The 17,567-nt window shown below is 49.4% G+C and overlaps 1 protein-coding gene across 6 annotated transcripts in view; it reads left to right on the top strand.

Moving 5' to 3' along the window:
* Positions 1-17,567, top strand: part of SCARB1 (scavenger receptor class B member 1) — an 88,127-nt gene that overhangs the window by 64,264 nt on the left and 6,296 nt on the right. For 3 of the 6 annotated variants that reach the window (XM_009182030.3, XM_003907359.3, XM_017946341.2), the window contains 4 exons: positions 2,942-3,060; positions 7,904-7,977; positions 13,849-13,900; positions 14,795-14,941. In XM_009182030.3, the coding sequence (XP_009180294.1) occupies positions 2,942-3,060; positions 7,904-7,977; positions 13,849-13,900; positions 14,795-14,941 (392 nt within the window). Of the gene's footprint in view, positions 1-2,941; positions 3,061-7,903; positions 7,978-13,848; positions 13,901-14,794; positions 17,522-17,567 lie in introns of those variants that run through there. The other 3 variants (XM_031650918.1, XM_031650919.1, XM_009182027.3) reach the window with 2 other exon arrangements.

The following is a 17,567-nucleotide window of genomic DNA, read 5'->3' as shown; positions in this document are numbered from 1 at the left end:
GGCGTCCGACTTGCCTCATAGAGCCAACTAATTATCATCCGTGGTAATCCTGGGCAATTATATCTGGCTAGGTATGCCATAAAGCTATAAATTAATTACCACTTATTGCTGGGAAGATCTCTCTCGGTGTGTTTGGTAATAAAATTGGAAGAAACACGTGCATGGGTCCATGCAGGCTCAGCCTCTGAAGTAAGGGCGGGGGCTGACAAGTTGCCTCATCCCACCTCAGTCTCCACCTGGGGCTGCGGGTAGGCCAGGGCTTGCTTGAGATTCCTCCAGAGTCCGGCTCCGTGGCTGCCTCTTCCACGGAGGAGGCATGAGAAGCAGCGTTTTCCAAATTGTGGAAGACACTGTCCCTGCGGGTGCTTGGGATGGCTTCAGAAGGTCCAAGGAGGTGAGAGAGAGCTTCTGGGTCCATCCTCTTTTCCTCCTTGCCATCACGTGCAAGAGAAGGTCTCTGTTGATGCTGAGGACTTGAAGAGCCTTCTACACTCATCAACCTTTTTTATTTTTTCTTTGAACAGAAAAAGAGCAGGGCTCCCAGTTAAAGCCTCGTGCAGTAACAGGTTCTAGTTAGAACTTACAACATCAATATTTTTCACAGTGTTTATTCAAATATGTCCTTTTTTTTTTTTTTTTTTGAGACACAGTCTTGCTCTGTCACTGAGGCTGGATTGCATTGGTGCAGTCTTGGCTTACTGCAACCTCTGGAAACTATCGTCCAGGCTGGAGTGCAGTGATGTGATCTCAGCTCACTGCAGCCTCCACAACCCCTGCCTCCCGGGTTCAAGCAATTCTCCTGCCTCAGCCTCCCGAGTAGCTGGTATTATAGGCCCATACCATGCTCGGCTAATTTTTGTATTTTTAGTAGAGATGGGGGGTCTCACCATGTTGCCCAGGCTGGTCTTGAACTTCTGACCTCAAATGATCTGCCTGCCTTGGCCTCCCAAAGTGCTGGGATTATAGGTGTGAGCCACAGTGCCTGGCCCAAATATGTACTTTCTAATTGCGGCAAGTGTTTGCACAGCTGTAAAGCTTCCCTTTAAAATACAGAGATTTAAGGAAGGCACTGGCAGTTGTTTCAGAGCAGCACATTATATAACAGTGCAGGGGGCATTCAGATGTGATGAAATTGAAAAGGTACTGGGATGAATGATGCTTGAGAAACCTGAAGGGCAGGGATGCACAAGGACTGAGAAAGAGGAAGCCCGACATCGATAATCCCAGCTTTTATTTCAAACCAGTGCCTGGCTTTGCTAAGAAAAGCAGAGATAGTAGAGATGGGGTTTCACCATGTTGGCCAGGCTGGTCTCAAACTCCTGACCTCATGATCGGCCCGCCTCAGCCTCCCAAAGTGTTGGGATTACAGACATGAGCCACTGCGCCTGGTCTTTTTTTTGGAATGAAGTTTCGCTCTTGTTGCCCAGGCTGGTGCGCAAGGCGCGATCTCGGCTCACTGCAGCCTCTGCCTCCTGCGTTCAAGCGATTCTCCTGCCTCAGCCTTCCAAGTAGCTGAGATTTCAGGCACCCACCACCACGCCTGGTTAATTTTTGTATATTTAGTAGAGATGGGGTTTCACCATGTTGACCAGGCTGGTCTTGAACTTCTGACCTCAGGTGATCCACCCACCTCAGCCTCCCAAAGTGCCGGGATTACAGGCGTGAGCCACCATGCCTGGCCTCTGATTTGGGTTTTTTGTTTTGTCTTGTTTTCCTTTCTTATTGAGGCAAAATTCTTGTAACATAAAATTAACCATTTTAAAGTGAATGATTCAGTGGCATTTAGCAGGGTCACAAGGTTGTGCAGCCATCACCTGTATCTCGTTCCAGAACATTTCTATCACCCCAAAAGGAGACCCAGACTCATCAGAAGTTACTCCCCGCCCCCTCCCCAGCCCCTGGTCACCTGTCGGCTCTGTCAGTGGATTAGTACCATCTGGATCCTCGTGAGCTTTTAAAAAAAAAATTTTTTTTTCTTTTGAGACAGGATCTTGCTCTGCTGCCCAGGCTGGAGTGCAGTGGCACGGTCATGGCTCACTGCATCCTCAGCCTCCGAGGCTGAAGCGATCCTCCTGCCTCAGCCTCCTGAGTAGCTGGGACTACATGCATGTGCCACCATGCCCAGCTAATTTTTGTGTTTTTTTTTTTTGTAGAGATGGGGTCTTGCCATATTGCCCAGGCTAGTCTCCAATTCCTGGGTGCAAGTGATCTGCCTGCTGAGGCCTCCCAAAGCGTTGGGATTACAGGCATAAGCCATGGCGCCTGGCCCTTGTGAGCTTTTGAGAGAGGCCCGCTCGCTGTTCCTCGTTAACTTGTCCTTCAGGCCTGTTGTCCATTGTCCGGAGGGTGAGCTAGTGTTTGCCTGGTTTGGTTGGTCAGTGGTGAGGTTGAGCTCATGTTTGTAGCAGGTGTGTCTACAGGACACACTCCTGTGGCTGCAGGGAGACCTGACCACCTGAGCTCTGATTGTTGCTGCGTGGCCTGCAAGGGCCAGTGTGGGTTCCTTGACTTGTGCTCGAGACTCCCCTCCCTACACCCAAGTTCAAATCTGGCAATGCCTTGTCCATCCCTGCCTCCCTAGCACCCTCGTGCACCATGCATTTCCCCCTCCCCGCACTTGCTTCCGCCTTCCCTTCCATCTGCAATGTGCTTCCTGGGCCTCCTTCACCTGGCTCCTGTTAAGAGCCTCTTCCTTCTTTTGGTCTCTCCTGTCAGAATCAGCGGCTCCTGCCTCACCCCTTCTCTGGCACAGAGCTTGTCCCTCATGGTAGGGCCTGGGGCTTTTTACAGAATGGAGAAAGGGATCCTCTCTGTCTGGTTATCTTGTCATTGCCACGGGGGTGCTCTGCAGACCGCAGCTCTGTGCAGACCTACGGCCTGGCAGGACCTGCCAATGCACTGTCCTTGTCTGATGTCCCTTCCCCACCCCTCTGTCTTCTAGGTGCCCCCTTGTTTCTCTCCCATCCTCACTTCCTCAACGCCGACCCGGTCCTGGCAGAAGCGGTGACTGGCCTGCACCCTAACCAGGAGGCACACTCCTTGTTCCTGGACATCCACCCGGTGAGCCCCTGCCATCCTCTGTGGGGGGTGGGCGATTCCTGGTCGGAGCACACCTGGCTGCCTCCTCTCTTCCCAAGCACAGAGCTGCTGTGGGCTGGGGTGGTGGAAGCCTGGCTTCTAGAATCTCGAGCCACCGAAGTTCCTTCCTTCACCCCGACCCCATAGTTCACGGGTTTTATGATCCCTGTACCGGGTTCTATAAATGGGCCCTAAGACAGTAAATTAATTAGAACTTATCAGCTGGGGTGTCTCCTACATGTGAGCTGGAGGCAGCCCTCTGGATGTGTCAAGATACCATAAAGATCAGGTACCAAGAAAAGCCTGGAATATCTTGCAGATAAATCACACAGAGAATTTGTCCCGTGTGAAGTTCTGTCTACAAGCAGAGAGCTGGACATGTGGCCCTCCCAAGGACATGCCTTCAGCCTGTAGCCTCTTCTCTTGGCGCCTCTGTTCTCTGTAAAATATGCCCAGTTGGGCTTGGTGGCTGCTACCATTGATTCAGAAATCTGTGGTTTTCTGTTTCCTGAGTGGGCACTTGTGGTCTCTCCTATGGGCCTTTAACAAAATTATTATTATTATTTTTGAGACAGGGTCTCACTCTGTTGCCCAGGCTGGAGTGTAGTGGCATGATCATGGCTCACTGCAGCCTCGACCTCCCTGGGTTCAGGTGATCCTCCCACCTCAGCCTCCCTAGTAGCCCAGACTACAGACATGTGCCACCATGCCTGGCTAATTTTTGTATTTTTTGTGGAGATGCAGTTTCGCCATGTTGCCCAGTCTGGTCTTGAACTCTTGGGCTCAAGCAATCCTCCTGTCTCGGCCACCCAAAGTACTGGGATTACAGGCATGAGCCACCATGCCCAGCCAAAATTAGTTTTCTAACTTGAAAAAGAAAAGCTGTCTATTTTTGAGGTGTACAACATGATGTTATGATATATGCATATACCTTGCGGAATGCCTAAATCAAGCCAATTAACATATGTATTACCTCACATACTGATTATGTATTAGTGGTGAGAACATTTAAAATCTACGGTCAGCAACTTTCAAGTATACAATACATTGCTATTCACTATAGTCACTGTGTTGTATTGTATAATACAATACACTGACTGTTGCTGTATTGTCCAGCAGATCTCCTAAAGTTATTCCTCCTGTCTAACTGAAATTTTGTATCCTTTGACTGACTTCCCCCTCCCTGCCTTCCCAGCCCCTGCTAGCCAGTATTCTACCCTCTGCTTCCATGAATTCAACTTTTTTTTTTTTTTGAGATGGAGTTTCACTCTGGTTACCCAGGCTGGAGTGCAGTGGCACAATCTCGGCTCGCTGCAACCTCCGCCTTCTGGGTTCAAGCAATTCTCTTGCCTCAGCCTCTCGAGTAGCTGGGATTATAGGCACACACCACCACACCTGGCTAATTTTTGTATTTTTAGTAGAGACAGGGTTTTGCCACGTTGGCCAGGCTGGTCTTGAACTCGTGACCTCAGGTGATCCACCCGCCTCGGACTCCCAGATTGCTGGGAATATAGGCGTGAGCCACTGCGCTTGGCCTGAATTCAACTTTTTAAGATTCCACATACAAGTGAGGTCATGCAGTATTTGCCTTTCTGTGCCCGGCCTATTTTACTTAGCACAGTGTCCCCCAAGTTCATCATGTTGTCACAAATGACAGGATTTCCCTGTTTTTATGTATTTATTTATTTTTTTGAGGCAGAGTCTTGCTCTGTCACCCAGGCTGGAGTGCAGTGGCATGATCTCGGCTCTCTGCAACCTCCGCCTCCTGGGTTCAAGTGAGTCTCCTGCCTCAGCCTGCAGAGTAGCTGGGATTAAAGGCACACACCACCATGCCTAGCTAATTTTTGTATTTTTAGTAGAGATGGGATTTCACCATCTTGGCCAAGCTGGTCTCGAACTCCTGGCCTCAAGTGATCCGCCTACCTCGGCCTCCCACAGTGCTGGGATTACAGGTGTGAGCCACCGCACCCGGCCAGATTTCCCTCTTTTTAAACGCTGAACAGTATCCCACTGTGTGTGCACCATGTTTGTGGTGCCCATTCATTCACTGAGACACTTCGCTTGATTCTGTGTCTTGGCTGCAGTGTACATGGGAGTGCCCCTGTCTCTTTGACACACTGATTTCATTTCCTCTGGGCAGATGCCCGGCAGTGGATCACCGATCCGATGGTAGTTCTGGTTTTCGTTGTCTGAGGAAGCTCCATGCGTTTGCCACAGTGCTGCGCATCTCAGGCCCTTCCGGAAGCTCTGCGGCAGACGCTGTTCTGCACCATTTTCCTTTGTCCTCCCAGGCCTCCTTAGCCACTGACTAGACCCTCTCGGCCCCGGCCGCAGGCCTGGTCTCTGCCTTCCGTCTTTTAGTTAATTTCTCCTCCGGCCTCTCTTGCTCTGCTGGCTTCCGGAGAATTCCGCCATGCACACCGTCTCCTGTGTGCTCTCACTGATCGCTTTCCTTTCAGGGCAGGGATTTTCTTTTCTCCCCCTCACATCAAGAAAGAGGGGGTTAACTTTGGGAGCCCAGAGAGAGGCACAGAGCTGTTTTGCCGCAGCCACTTTAGCTGCTGCGTCCAATTCTACCTCCAGATCAGCTTGAGGCCGAAGGGAGAGGAAGTGGCCTTTATTTCTTTGTTTTTTGAGCTGGGCACGTTGGGGAGGGGATCATGAGATCAGCTTGCTGCCTGTTGGCCATTAGCCTTGAAAAACCAAATGCATGTTGGAAGCTGCTTCCATGTGGCCACTTTTCTGCTCCTGAAACTGGGGGAGGGCATGGGGACAGGGGACGCAACAGGACGCCGCTATGGTGGGATCACAGCTGAGACTTATTATAACGACAGAATTCAAAGCAAAATTAGCAAAGGGAAAAAGCACCTTGGGTGAAGTCGGGGGAGGTCAGGCTGGGGCTTCCAGAGTCCTCTTCCAGGGGAGTCCTACAGGATGCACTTAATGTCTTCAGCAATGAGTTATGACAACACGTAGGAGATGTTGTCTAGCAGGGAAGCTCGTTAGAAATTCAGTGCCCACCGTGTTTTGCTAGGGGCCAGTCACATGGGCACCTCTGCCTGGCAGGTACCAAAATTCTAGACTCTGGGAAGGAAAGCAGGTGCTGAGCAAGAACCATACTGTTTGTACAGATAATTTCGGCCCAGTGAACTACTCTCATCAGTCAGGGGATGGTGGGAACCCCCCTGAAATCTGGGCTCCCAGATGCCAGCAGAATTCCTAAGCAGAGCAGCTTCAGGCCTGCGATGTGAACTCTGTTCTACTCATGGGTGAACTCACGCCCATCCCACCAGGCTCTCAAGGGCAAGTGCTCCCCAGTTGTGAGCATAAGTGAGGTCTTTGATGAGCTCTTTTTTACCACAGGGGCCTGGAAGGGCCTCAGCATCCTGGGCCATAATGAAGAAAACATCCTTTCCTTACAGTGTATGTGATAATAACCCAGGCATTTATGGCCCCGAGTGTGGCTATCTTGCATACCTGACTTTTGCCCTTGCAAATATTCTGTCAGGTGGGGAGAGTTCCCTCTGTTTTACAGATGAGGAAGCAACTCTCAGTAAAGAAGAACCAAATACAGTTCTCTGACCTCAAATCTAGTTTTATTTCCACTATCATTTCCTGACTTCATTCTGGAACCACCCTCCTGTTGTTTTTGATGACACATGTGTGTCACTTCTGTTATTTACTTAAAAAAAAGTCTCATAAAAAAAGAGCTGAGTGTAGTGGCTCATGGCTGTAATTCCAGTGCTGTGGGAGGCTGAGGCAGGAAGATCACTTAAGGCTAGTTTGAGACCAGCCTGGGCAACCTAGTAAAACTCTGTCTCTACAATAATAATAATGATAAATAGGCTGGGCGCGGTGGCTCACGCCTATAATCCCGCCTTGGGCGGCCAAGGTGGGCAGATCGCTTGCGGTCAGGAGTTTGAGACCAGCCTGGTCAACATGGTGAAACCTGTCTTTACTAAAAATACAAAAATTAGCCAAATGTGATGGCGCACACCTGTAGTCCCAGCTACTGGGGAGGCTGAGGCAGGGCAATGGCTTGAACTCAGGAGGCAGAGGTTGCCTGCACTCCAGCCTAGATGACTGAGACTCTGTCTCAAAAACAAACAAAAATAAAAATAAATTTCTGCACAAGGGAAGGTTTTTATTACTACCTCAAATAGGAAATTACAAAATTCTCCAAAGAAAGAAGACAACCATAAAAATGAACAAGGAAAAAAATATTAGGCTCTATGTCAAATATTGTTGTCTGCCAGCAGGGGTGAACCTGGGGCCAACTCTCTGCGCCAGTGTTAAAAGTGGAGATTTTGTGTAGGTGTATTACAGGGGCATTAAAGACCATGCAAACACCTGGTTGAGACTGCTCTTGAAAATGATCCGGAGGAGTTGGGAGTGAATTGAGAAGGGATTCTTGTCTGTTTTATTGAATGTGGAGGTTGAGAGGGAGCATCGACAAATTACCATTCTGCACTTGGGGAAACACCATCTTAGGAGGACAGGTGAAAGTGATTAGGTTTTTTCCACCCTGGGACATGCTTGCTTTATAGAAGGGACCTCTTGAGGCTGTAACATAACCGTGTGGGAAGCACTTGTTTCCCTATAAGGGGTTAGAACCAGGAGAGGAGATCCCAATGCACCTGCCCAGCATTTCTAGAACCATGGACCCTCCCCCAGCCTGTGGCTTGTTTCAGGTCAGATACAAGCAAGCTCCACTGGGCAGTTAGCTGGGACGCCCACCTTCTTGACTGAGACCAGGGAGAGGAGGGCTTGGTGGTGTCCCTGGAGCTGGGGGTGGCCAGTCTCCTCACTGTGTTTGTTGCCGCAGGTCACAGGAATCCCCATGAACTGCTCTGTGAAACTGCAGCTGAGCCTCTACATGAAATCTATCGCAGGCATTGGGTGAGTGCGGACTGGGAGCTGGGGCTGCATTGCTCATTGAGAGATGAGGGGCTCAGTGCTCCAGTGGTCCCAGACTCCAGTGACATACCCCAGGAACCAGGCATGGGGAGGGGAGAGGGTCCTATTGAGGATGAATCCACTCCCTGCTGATCTTCTCCCTGAGGGGTCTTGGTTTTGAGCCAAGTCCTGACCTGCATCCTGATATTCCTTCCCCAGAAGGCCACTTTTCTTTCCCTTTTTTGTTTTTGTTTTTTTTCTTTTTAGATGGAGTCTTGCTCTTGTTGCCCAGGCTGGAGTGCAAGGGTGGGATATTGGCTCACCACAACCTCCGCCTCCCAGGTTCAAGCGATTCTCCTAACTCAGCCTCCTGAGTAGCTGGGATTACAGGCATGCACCACCACGCCTGGCTAATTTTGTATTTTTAGTAGAGACGAGGTTTCACCATGTTGATCAGGCTGGTCTCAAACTCCTGGCCTCAAGTGATCCGCCCACCTGGGCCTCCCAAAGTGCTGGGATTACAGGCATGAGCCACCGCGCCCGGCCTCCACTTTTCTTTCTTAACATTCACCCCCTCCCTGCCAATTAGCCAGAGCTTCAATACAAGCTGTTTCCTACATGACAGAGTGACAAAAATTAAAGCCTGGCAAAACCAAATGTTTGAAAATGGAAACTTACCAAACAGCATTCTTTAGTTTCACTATTCATTTTACAAGAATTTTTCGACCACTGATTTCCTCTTTTTGATTTTTAAAATAAAACAGCTTTATGGAAATACAATTCATGTACCATAAAACTCACCCCTTTAAAATGCACAATTCAAAATAAAAAAATAAAAAACAACAATCCCCCCCTCAAATAAAATGCAGAATTCAGTGACTTGTACTGTATTCACAGAATTGTGCATCTATGACCACAATCAATTTTGGAACATTTTCATCACCCCCAAAAGAAACCCCACACTCCTTAACACTTACTTCCCTGTCCGCTCAGCCCCAGGCAACCGCTCTTCCTCTTCCTGTCTCTGTGGACTTGCCTATTCTGGGCATTTCATATAAATGGAATCACATACTATGTGGTCTTTGGTCTTTTGCGACTGGCTTCTTTCATTTAGCATCATGTTTTCAAGGTTCATCCATGTCGTAGCATGGATCAGTATATTTTATGGCTGGATAATATCCCATTGTCTGGATAGACCACATTTATTTATCGGTTGATGGATGTCTGAGTTGTTTCCACGCCTTGGCCATTATGCGTAATGTAGCTGTAAATGTTCCTGTGTCAGTCCCAGTGTGGACATCTGTTCTCATTTTCCTTAGGTAGTACCAAGGGGTGGAATCGCTGGGTCCTATGTTAGCTCTTTGTTTAACTGTTTGAGGAACTGTCAGACTTTTGCACAGCCTCTACCCTGTCCCCATTCTTAGCAGCAGCGCAGCAGGGTTCCAGTTCCTCCCCACGCGCACCAGCACTTGCTGTAGCATTCCACGTTGCTAGGACTTGGTGAGGGATTACACTGATTTGTTGCTATGTCAGTGTCTGTACTTCTTAGCATATCTGAAATAGTTTCGTTAAAAAAAATTCTCTTAGAAAAATCCCTGGGTTGCAGGAATGTAAGCATCTTTTCAGCTTTGTCAAATGCCTCTCGGCTGGAAAGAATAACACTTTGTCAGAGCACGGCAGCGAGTAATAACTGTCAGCTCGCTTCCTTCACTGCCCCCCTTGCATTTTATTTTTATATTTTGAGGCCACTTAGGGAATTTGTTCTTGATGGATTTGTGGGTGGGGAAACAGCACCAGGCATGGAAGAGGCGATTGCAGCCTAAGTCCTCACTCTGGTTCCACCGCGTGGCACCTGGGCTGCTAACTGGGATGCAACTGGGGCCAAGTGGGTGACCCAGATAGAAGAGGAGACCTGGGGCCGAGGATACAGCCCCTTCCCAGCACCAGCTGACTGTGGCCCCATGGAAGTGTGGGCTCACTGTGGCCACATCCTCTGCATTTTTCAAAAGGACCTCCAAATCTGAATTTTAACAGGAGCTCTGTCAAGTTTTACTTCTTGGGAGGTAATTCACATTCTTTTTTTTTTTTTTTTTGAGACAAAGTCTTGCTGTGTTGCCCAGACTAGAGTGCAACCTCTGCCTCCCAGGTTCCAGCGATTCTCCTGCCTCAGCCTCTCAAGTAGCTGGGATTACAGGCACTCACCACTACACCCAGCTAATTTTTGTATTTTTAGTGGAGACAGGATTTCACCATGTTGGCCAGGCTGTTCTTGAACTTGTGACCTCAGATGATTCGCCTCCCAGAGTGCTGGGATTACAGGCATGAGCCACCGCACGGGGCCTAATTCACATTCTTGACAAACAGTTCACGCGGGCAGCTGGATTGTGCCTGCCAGTGACCTGTGGACCGGTTGCTGTGGGCCACTCACCCAACCTCTCTGGGGACTCACCCAACCTCTCTGGGCCGCACAGCTGCTGACCTCCCTGCAGACTGGGAACAAGGCACTCCAGGAAAGTGGCCTCAACAGCAGATATTGAGGGCCACGAGGGATGGCGTGGGAAAAGTCTAGAGACACAGCTGCCGGAAGCAGAGCTGTCTCGTGACCTGTTGGGGGAGCTTCTGTGCTCCTTGCTCACTAGGTAAAGGCAGTGGGGTTGCATGTTACTTGCATACAGTTCCCACTGGTTCTTACAAAGTCTTTCGGAGAAAAGCAGCCAAAGTGAATGGTACCATCTGTTGTCTTTCCATTGTGTTTCGTCCTCTGTAGGGTGATAGTGTGAGCCCATTTCACTGTGCAATACCCTATTTAAGTGGCCCGAGAGACCTCCAATAATTGTGATTGGGGGATTTGAGCCTTTTTTTTTTTTGAGATGGAGTCTCACTCTGTCGCCAGGCTGGAGTGCAGTGGTGCGATCTCCCCTCCGACTGCAACCTCCGCCTCCCTGGTTCAAGCAAGTCTCCTGCCTCAGCCTCCTGAGAAGCTGGGATTACAGGCATGTGCCACCATGCCTGGATAATTTTTATATTTTTAGTAGAGATGAGAGGTTTCACCATGTTGGCCAGGATGGCTTTGATTTCCTGACCTTGTGATCCGCCTGCCTTGGCCTCCCAAAGTGCTGGGATTACAGGCGCGAGCCACCATGCCCCAGACCCTCTTTTTAAAAATTAATTTTTCTGGCCGGGCGCAGGGGCTCACGCCTGTAATCCCAGCACTTTGGGAGGCTGAGGCGGGTGGATCACAAGGTCAGGAGATCGAGACCATCCTGGCTAACACGGTGAAACCCCGTCTCTACTAAAAATACAAAAAAATTAGCCGGGCGTGGTGGCGGGCGCCTGTAGTCGCAGCTACTCAGGAGGCGGAGGCAGGAGAATGGCATGAACCCGGGAGGTGGAGCTTGCAGTCAGCCGAGATCGCACCACTGTACTCCAGCCTGGGTGACAGAGCCAGACTCCTTCTCAAAAAAAAAAAAAAAAAAAAATTTTTTTTTCTTTTTTTAGGTGTTTTACAATTTGTTTTTGTTTTTTCTTTTTTCTTTCTCTTGCCTGATTGCTCTGGCGAGGACTTCCCACTTTTCTCTTTAAGGACTTTTGTGATTCCCTGGGACCTACCTAGATATCAGGACAGTCTCCCCATCTCAGAACCTTGATGTACCCATATCTGCATGGACCCGCCTAGATATTCCAGGACACTCTCCCCATCTCAGAGCCTTGATGTAGTCACAGCTGCATGGTCCCCCTTTGTCGTGGCAGGTCACCGTATCCCAGGTGTCGCATTGGTCTTCTGGTCTCCTTAGGCAGCTCTTGGCTGTGACAGTCTCTCATTTCTCCTTCGTTTTGATGACAGTGACACTTTTGAGAAGCACTGGTCAGATATTTTGTAGGATGCCCCTCTCCTGGGATTGGTCTGGTGCTTTTCTCATGATTAGACTGGGGTGATGGGTTTTGGGAGGAGGAAGACCACAGAGAGAAAGTTCCAGTTTCAGAGCATCTAGGGTACATTCCGTCAACATACTGTATCACTGTTGATGTTGACCTTGATAGCCTGGACGAGGTCATGCCTGTCACGTTTCTCCAGCATCGAGTTAACTTTTATTCTCCCTTCGGATTTTATTATCTTTTTAACTTGGCGTGTAAGTTTTAATGTCACAGGTAATATGAACATATCTTCTTGAGGGGAAGAATAAAGAGAGTTTCCTGTGACTCCCCGCCATCCCCAGCCGTACCCACCATCATTAATTTGCTGTGCTTCCTTCCAGGCCTTTTCCTACTTCTTTACATTCATATATATGTCACCATAGAGAAGATACAGGTTGTCATTTGTCTGTTTGTTTGTCTTTGCTAGTCCAAGCAACACTGAACATCTTTGTGCCTCTGTGTGCATGTGTGAGCATCTCTAGGGCAGTTTCTGAAGAGCTTAATTGCTGGGTCGTGAGGTATATTGGTGGAATTAGGTTTGGCAGTATAGATCAGAAAACTCAACAGTTGTTGCCCAAATGGGACAAAGATATATTGTTATTTAAAAAATCTTCTTTTAGAGGATGTCTGGAGGCAGACAGTCAGAGTATGGCAAGAGACATTCATGGTTCAAGTTCCACTCATCTTTCTATTCCATTTTCCCAACACATGGCTTCCATCCTCAAGGTCACCTCTGGTCCCACTGGCTGCAGAGTTCCAGCCCTTGCATCTGCATTCCAGGCATCTGAAAGGGAGGAGGGAAAAAAGGTTCACGTCCCAGCTGTGAAAGCTTCTTTTTAAGCAGCCTTCCCGGCCATCCCACATAACGCTTCTGCAAACATCTCATTAACCAGAACTTGGTTACAGAGCCTCACTTGCCACAAGAGAGGCTGAGGTGGAGTGTTTCACTGGGTGCATTGCCATCCTGAGTAAAATTTGGGTTCTGTTTCTAAAAGGGACCAATGGATTTTGGCTGGGTCACTGGTGGGCTTTGCCCTGCAGGAGATGTGAGTTTTTAATATAAAAAGATTATTGTCAAATTATCAAGCTCTTTGCCAGGGGAGATTCCTTCTAGCAGCACATCAAAACACTGGTTCCCTAAGCCTGCACCAGTCAAGTACCGTGGCCCCCTCATCCCCGGGGGTATATTCCAAGACCCCCAGTGGATGCCTGAAGCTGGGGATAGTACTGAACCCTGTATAGCATATACTCTGCTGCTTCCTATACACACACATCTATGATAAAGTTAATTTATAAATTAGGTATAGCCGCACTTAACAATAACTAAGAATAGAGTAATTATAACAAATACTATAATAAAAGTTATGTGAATGTGGTCTCTCTCTCAAAATATCTTATTGTACTGTACTGAGGGTAAGAAATGGCAGAAATCAAAACCATGGATAAGGAGGGATGACTGAGACTGCAGAATCAAGTCCCTCCTGGCCCCAGAACTTATGATCACAGGTTCAAAGCTGTGTGATGACAAACAGCCCTTTGGGAAAACATCTCATCTTGTCAACTAAAGAAAACAAAACAAAACAAAAAACAACCAAAAAAATGCCTTTTAAACAATTAAAGATGGGCAGCACACCAACATAGCACATGTATACATATGTAACAAACCTGCACATTGTGCACATGTACCCTAGAACATAAAGTATAATAAAATAAAAAATAAAAAGAATTAAAGTCTTATTTACAAGTAGTATTGAGGGCTGTAGACTTAGACCTTCAGCCTGGGGACAGTTTTGTCACATGGCTCCTAAAGTGTTTCAGCTCATTGTTTATATTTGGTGGTGAGGGTTTAGTGTGTGCAAAATTATACTAAACCCGTTTAGATGTTGTATTCAAGCAGAATTATATCAAGGTTTGGGTGTAAGACTTTGTTTCACACAGCTATGCCTTGCTTATTTCCAGACAAACTGGGAAGATTGAGCCGGTGGTCCTGCCGCTGCTTTGGTTTGCAGAGGTAAGGGTGCGTTGAGCACAGTGTCAGGGGCTTTTGTTAAGAGCCAATGTGGGCATTTGAGGCAGGGGGTGGGGAGCGGCTTGTAGAAAGGGAGAGGGCTGGGCCAGGGTAACCGGACTGTGACATGGACCAGTGTATCAGAAATTTCACACTGTCCAAGCACCCTATGTCAGTTATCCCACCAAGTTGAAAGGGATCCCTTGAGATGGGGAAGACAGAAGCTGCATGAAGCGGTCAAGTCCCTGGCCCTGGGTGTAAAATGATTTTGTTGAGGCATATAACCTCTTCTCCTGAAAGTGGGGAAGTTGGTTTCCAAGGTGTCAGCTTTTTACTTAAACTTACTTCTCTCGCATCTTTTTAGAATTCATTCTGGCCTATTTTATTTTATTTTTTTATTTTATCTTTTTTTAAACTTTATTATTTCTTGCCTACCTCGTTTTAAATCAGGGCTAGCTAATGGCCAGGACAAACAAGCCTCCGAATGTCAAGTTCACTTCCTGCTCACAGCCCAGTCTGAAGTGGGTTGATGGGGAAGCAGAGCTCTGCTCCCTCCAGTAATTTAGGGTTCCAGGTCCCCGGGGGCCCCGCCCTCCTGTAGATCCTCCTTTCAGTGGCAGGCAAAGCGATGGGGAGTCACGTGAGGACAGGCCCACCTCCCATTGGTCAGAACACGATCAAATGGCCCTGCCCAACTGCAAGGGATTCTGGAAATTGTAGTCTCACCTTGTGTCCTGGAGGGAGGCGGTCCCTGGCAGGCTCCGACACATGCTTTAGCTATGGAGCTTGAGATGGGGAAACGCTGAGGCGGGCACAGAGGAGGGTGTTGGGTGGCATCTGCGCTGTAGCCCACAGCCTGTGGCTCCAGCTCATGTGTTTGTCATTCTGCCTCCTCAGAGCGGGGCCATGGAGGGGGAGACGCTTCACACATTCTACACCCAGCTGGTGTTGATGCCCAAGGTGATGCACTATGCCCAGTACGTCCTCCTGGCGCTGGGCTGCGTCCTGCTGCTGGTCCCTGTCATCTGCCAAATCCGGAGCAAAGTAGGTGCTGGCCAGAGTGTGGCCCGGGCTGACAGCTATTCGCTTGCCTGCTGGGGGAAGGGGGCCTCAGATCAGACCCTCTGGCCAACCGCAGCCTGGAGCCCACCTCCAGCAGCAGTCCTGCTTCTGTGCTGGAGTGGGAGCGGTCACCGCTGGGGGCTGCGCTGCAGGCTTGCGTCTTTTGCATGCCGCGTTGCCACTACTCTGCCTGTTCTGGAAGGCCTGGGACCCTCCCTTGGAGGGGGTGCAGGTGGGCTTTGAGTAATGAGACCTGGTATTTGCATCGTTCATTCATCAAGTCAGCACCCAGGATGCCAGGTTCTGTTAGGGGCAAGGGGACGCACAGCAGTGGAGGAGACAGCTGAGGAGCCTGCTCAGGGGGATTAAGGGGGGCTGGCATTCCAGCCAGGGAGACAGATGAAAACCAATAAATCAGCAAAAAAGATAATTACACCCATGATAGGAAATGTGAGGGGCTAGAGCCATGGTGTCAAATAGAAATACAGCGTGAGCCACGTGTGAAGTTTTCAGATTAAATTTTCTAATAGCCGTTTAACAGTCCAAGGGAACAGGTGGAATTAATTTTAATTTTATTTAACCCAAATATATGCAAAATATTATCACTTCAACATGTAATCAGTATAAAGGATGTCAATATTTTTGCAGTTTTTTTGCATGAAGTCTTTGAAATCCTGTGTGTATGGTACATGTGCAGCAGGTCTCAATTTGGACTGGCTCCGTTTCAAGGGCTCACCAGCCAAATGCAGCTCCCAGACTGGACAGTGCACGTCTGGGGCAAGTGGGGACAAGGACAGATGGAGCTCCAGAAAGGCCTCTCTGAAGAGGTAGATAGTGAGCTTTGAAGTGGAGGCCAGGGAGGCGTTCAGCACACAGCCACAGGAGGAATGCTGCCTGGAGCGGCCACTGTAAAGGCCCTGCGGCAGGGACAGGCAAGGCACATCGGAGGGTCAGGCAGGGCCAGGGTGGCTGGAGGGGAGAGAGGGCAGGGACATAGGTAGGGTGTGGTGTCTGAGAGTGGACAGGGCAGGCCACCCAGGGCCTTGTGGCGCAGAGTGAGCAGTCTGGAACTGACTCTGGGAGTGACAGAGCCATTGGAGGCTTTTAAAGAGGGGAATCACTAGGTCAGCTGTTGGCTGGCAAGTGGGCCCTGGGCTGGGAGGGATGGAAGCCTGGGACCAGCGGGGAGGCCCCAGTAGGTGAGGAAGTCAGTGGCTCGAACAGGATGGGGCAGCTGCTATCAGGAGGGAATGGAAATGGGGGGAAGAGCTCCAGCCCTGGGCTTCAGACCTCCAGAAGCAGCAAGAAGAGGGGAGACCTCCTTGCTTCGGGGTCATTTATTTATTCATTCATGGCATTCACTGCAAGGTCCTTTGCACAGGTCAGGGGATGCAGAAATGACCAGAACATGAGATCGGCAGCAGAGATGGGCAAGGCAGACCTTTAGGCAAGTTACTACAGTCACACGAAGGACAGGAGAGCTGTGATCACAGAGCTCAAGGGGCAGTGGAGATGGGCGAGCAGCTGCCATGGCAGGGGAGGGGATGCTGCCCACTGGCAGGCATCAGGAAAGGCTGTTTTTGGATGCATGGAGCAGAAAGCCACTCTCTGAGGTGGCCCCCACCTGCATCTTCCTAGGGCCACAGGCCGAGGCCTTCTGGGGGCCTTGGGGCCGCCCCACTGCTCTGCTGGTCCTGACTCCTCTGCAGTACCTGCTTCCTTTAGCACTGGTGAATGCTTCTTCCTCTTCCCCTCTCTCAGGGAACGCTTGACTGCTTCCTTGCTTGCCTGCTGGGTGAGAATAAAGCTTCTTGGTTCTTCACCTTGGCTTTCAGACCTGAAACCCGACTTCCTTTCAAAATTCCTGTCCTCGGGGGAAAAGGTTTCCACAATGTGAGGTGGTAGCCTGGACACCAGCTGTCATCATGTTGCTGCTGTAGCGTTTGAGCTCCCGATGATCAATGATCATTGGGTCCAACCAGCCCTTTTGGGAGCCCCCTTCTCTGTTACTGCCCCGGGGCAGCCAGGACCCAGCAGGGCTGTGACTCCAGCAAGCAAAAGGGAACTCCCTCTAGTTATTAGACTGAATTATGTAGAGAGGAGAGAAGGAATCAGAACCCACACTCCCAGACCATGAATACCTCCCTGTGGCAGAGCATCACTGTGGGTGTCCACAGGCGAGGACGCACAGCCATGTGAGGGGGTCCCTGAGGACTGGCTGAGGGGCTGGGCCAGAGGAGGCCGTGACAGCCTTAACCCTCTGTCTCCTTCTGTCTCTCTGTCCATCAGAATGGGAACAGGGAAGGAGGGTCAGGAAGCACAGAATGTCTAGGCTCTGGCTAGGGTCCCCTTCCCTGCTGTAGCCCCCAAATCAGCATCCCACCCTCAAATCCAGTAAGAATGCTATGATTGGCAGTGTGGCTCCCCTCCCTGCAGGTTTCACTAGAGGCCACATAAGTGAAATCTATCCCATTTATCTGATTTAGCAGAGCCTTACCAGATTTTTGTTTGTTTGTTTTTGTTTTTTTGGGTTTTTTTTTTTTTTTTGAGATGGAGTCTCGCTCTGTTGCCCAGGCTGGAGTGCAGTGGTGCAATCTTGGCTCACTGC

Source organism: Papio anubis, chromosome 9 (genome assembly GCF_008728515.1).
Source record: "Papio anubis isolate 15944 chromosome 9, Panubis1.0, whole genome shotgun sequence".
Classification (NCBI taxonomy): domain Eukaryota; kingdom Metazoa; phylum Chordata; class Mammalia; order Primates; family Cercopithecidae; genus Papio; species Papio anubis.
The sequence above is the reverse complement of the archived record's forward strand: the minus strand, read 5'-3'. Positions and strand labels throughout refer to the sequence as shown.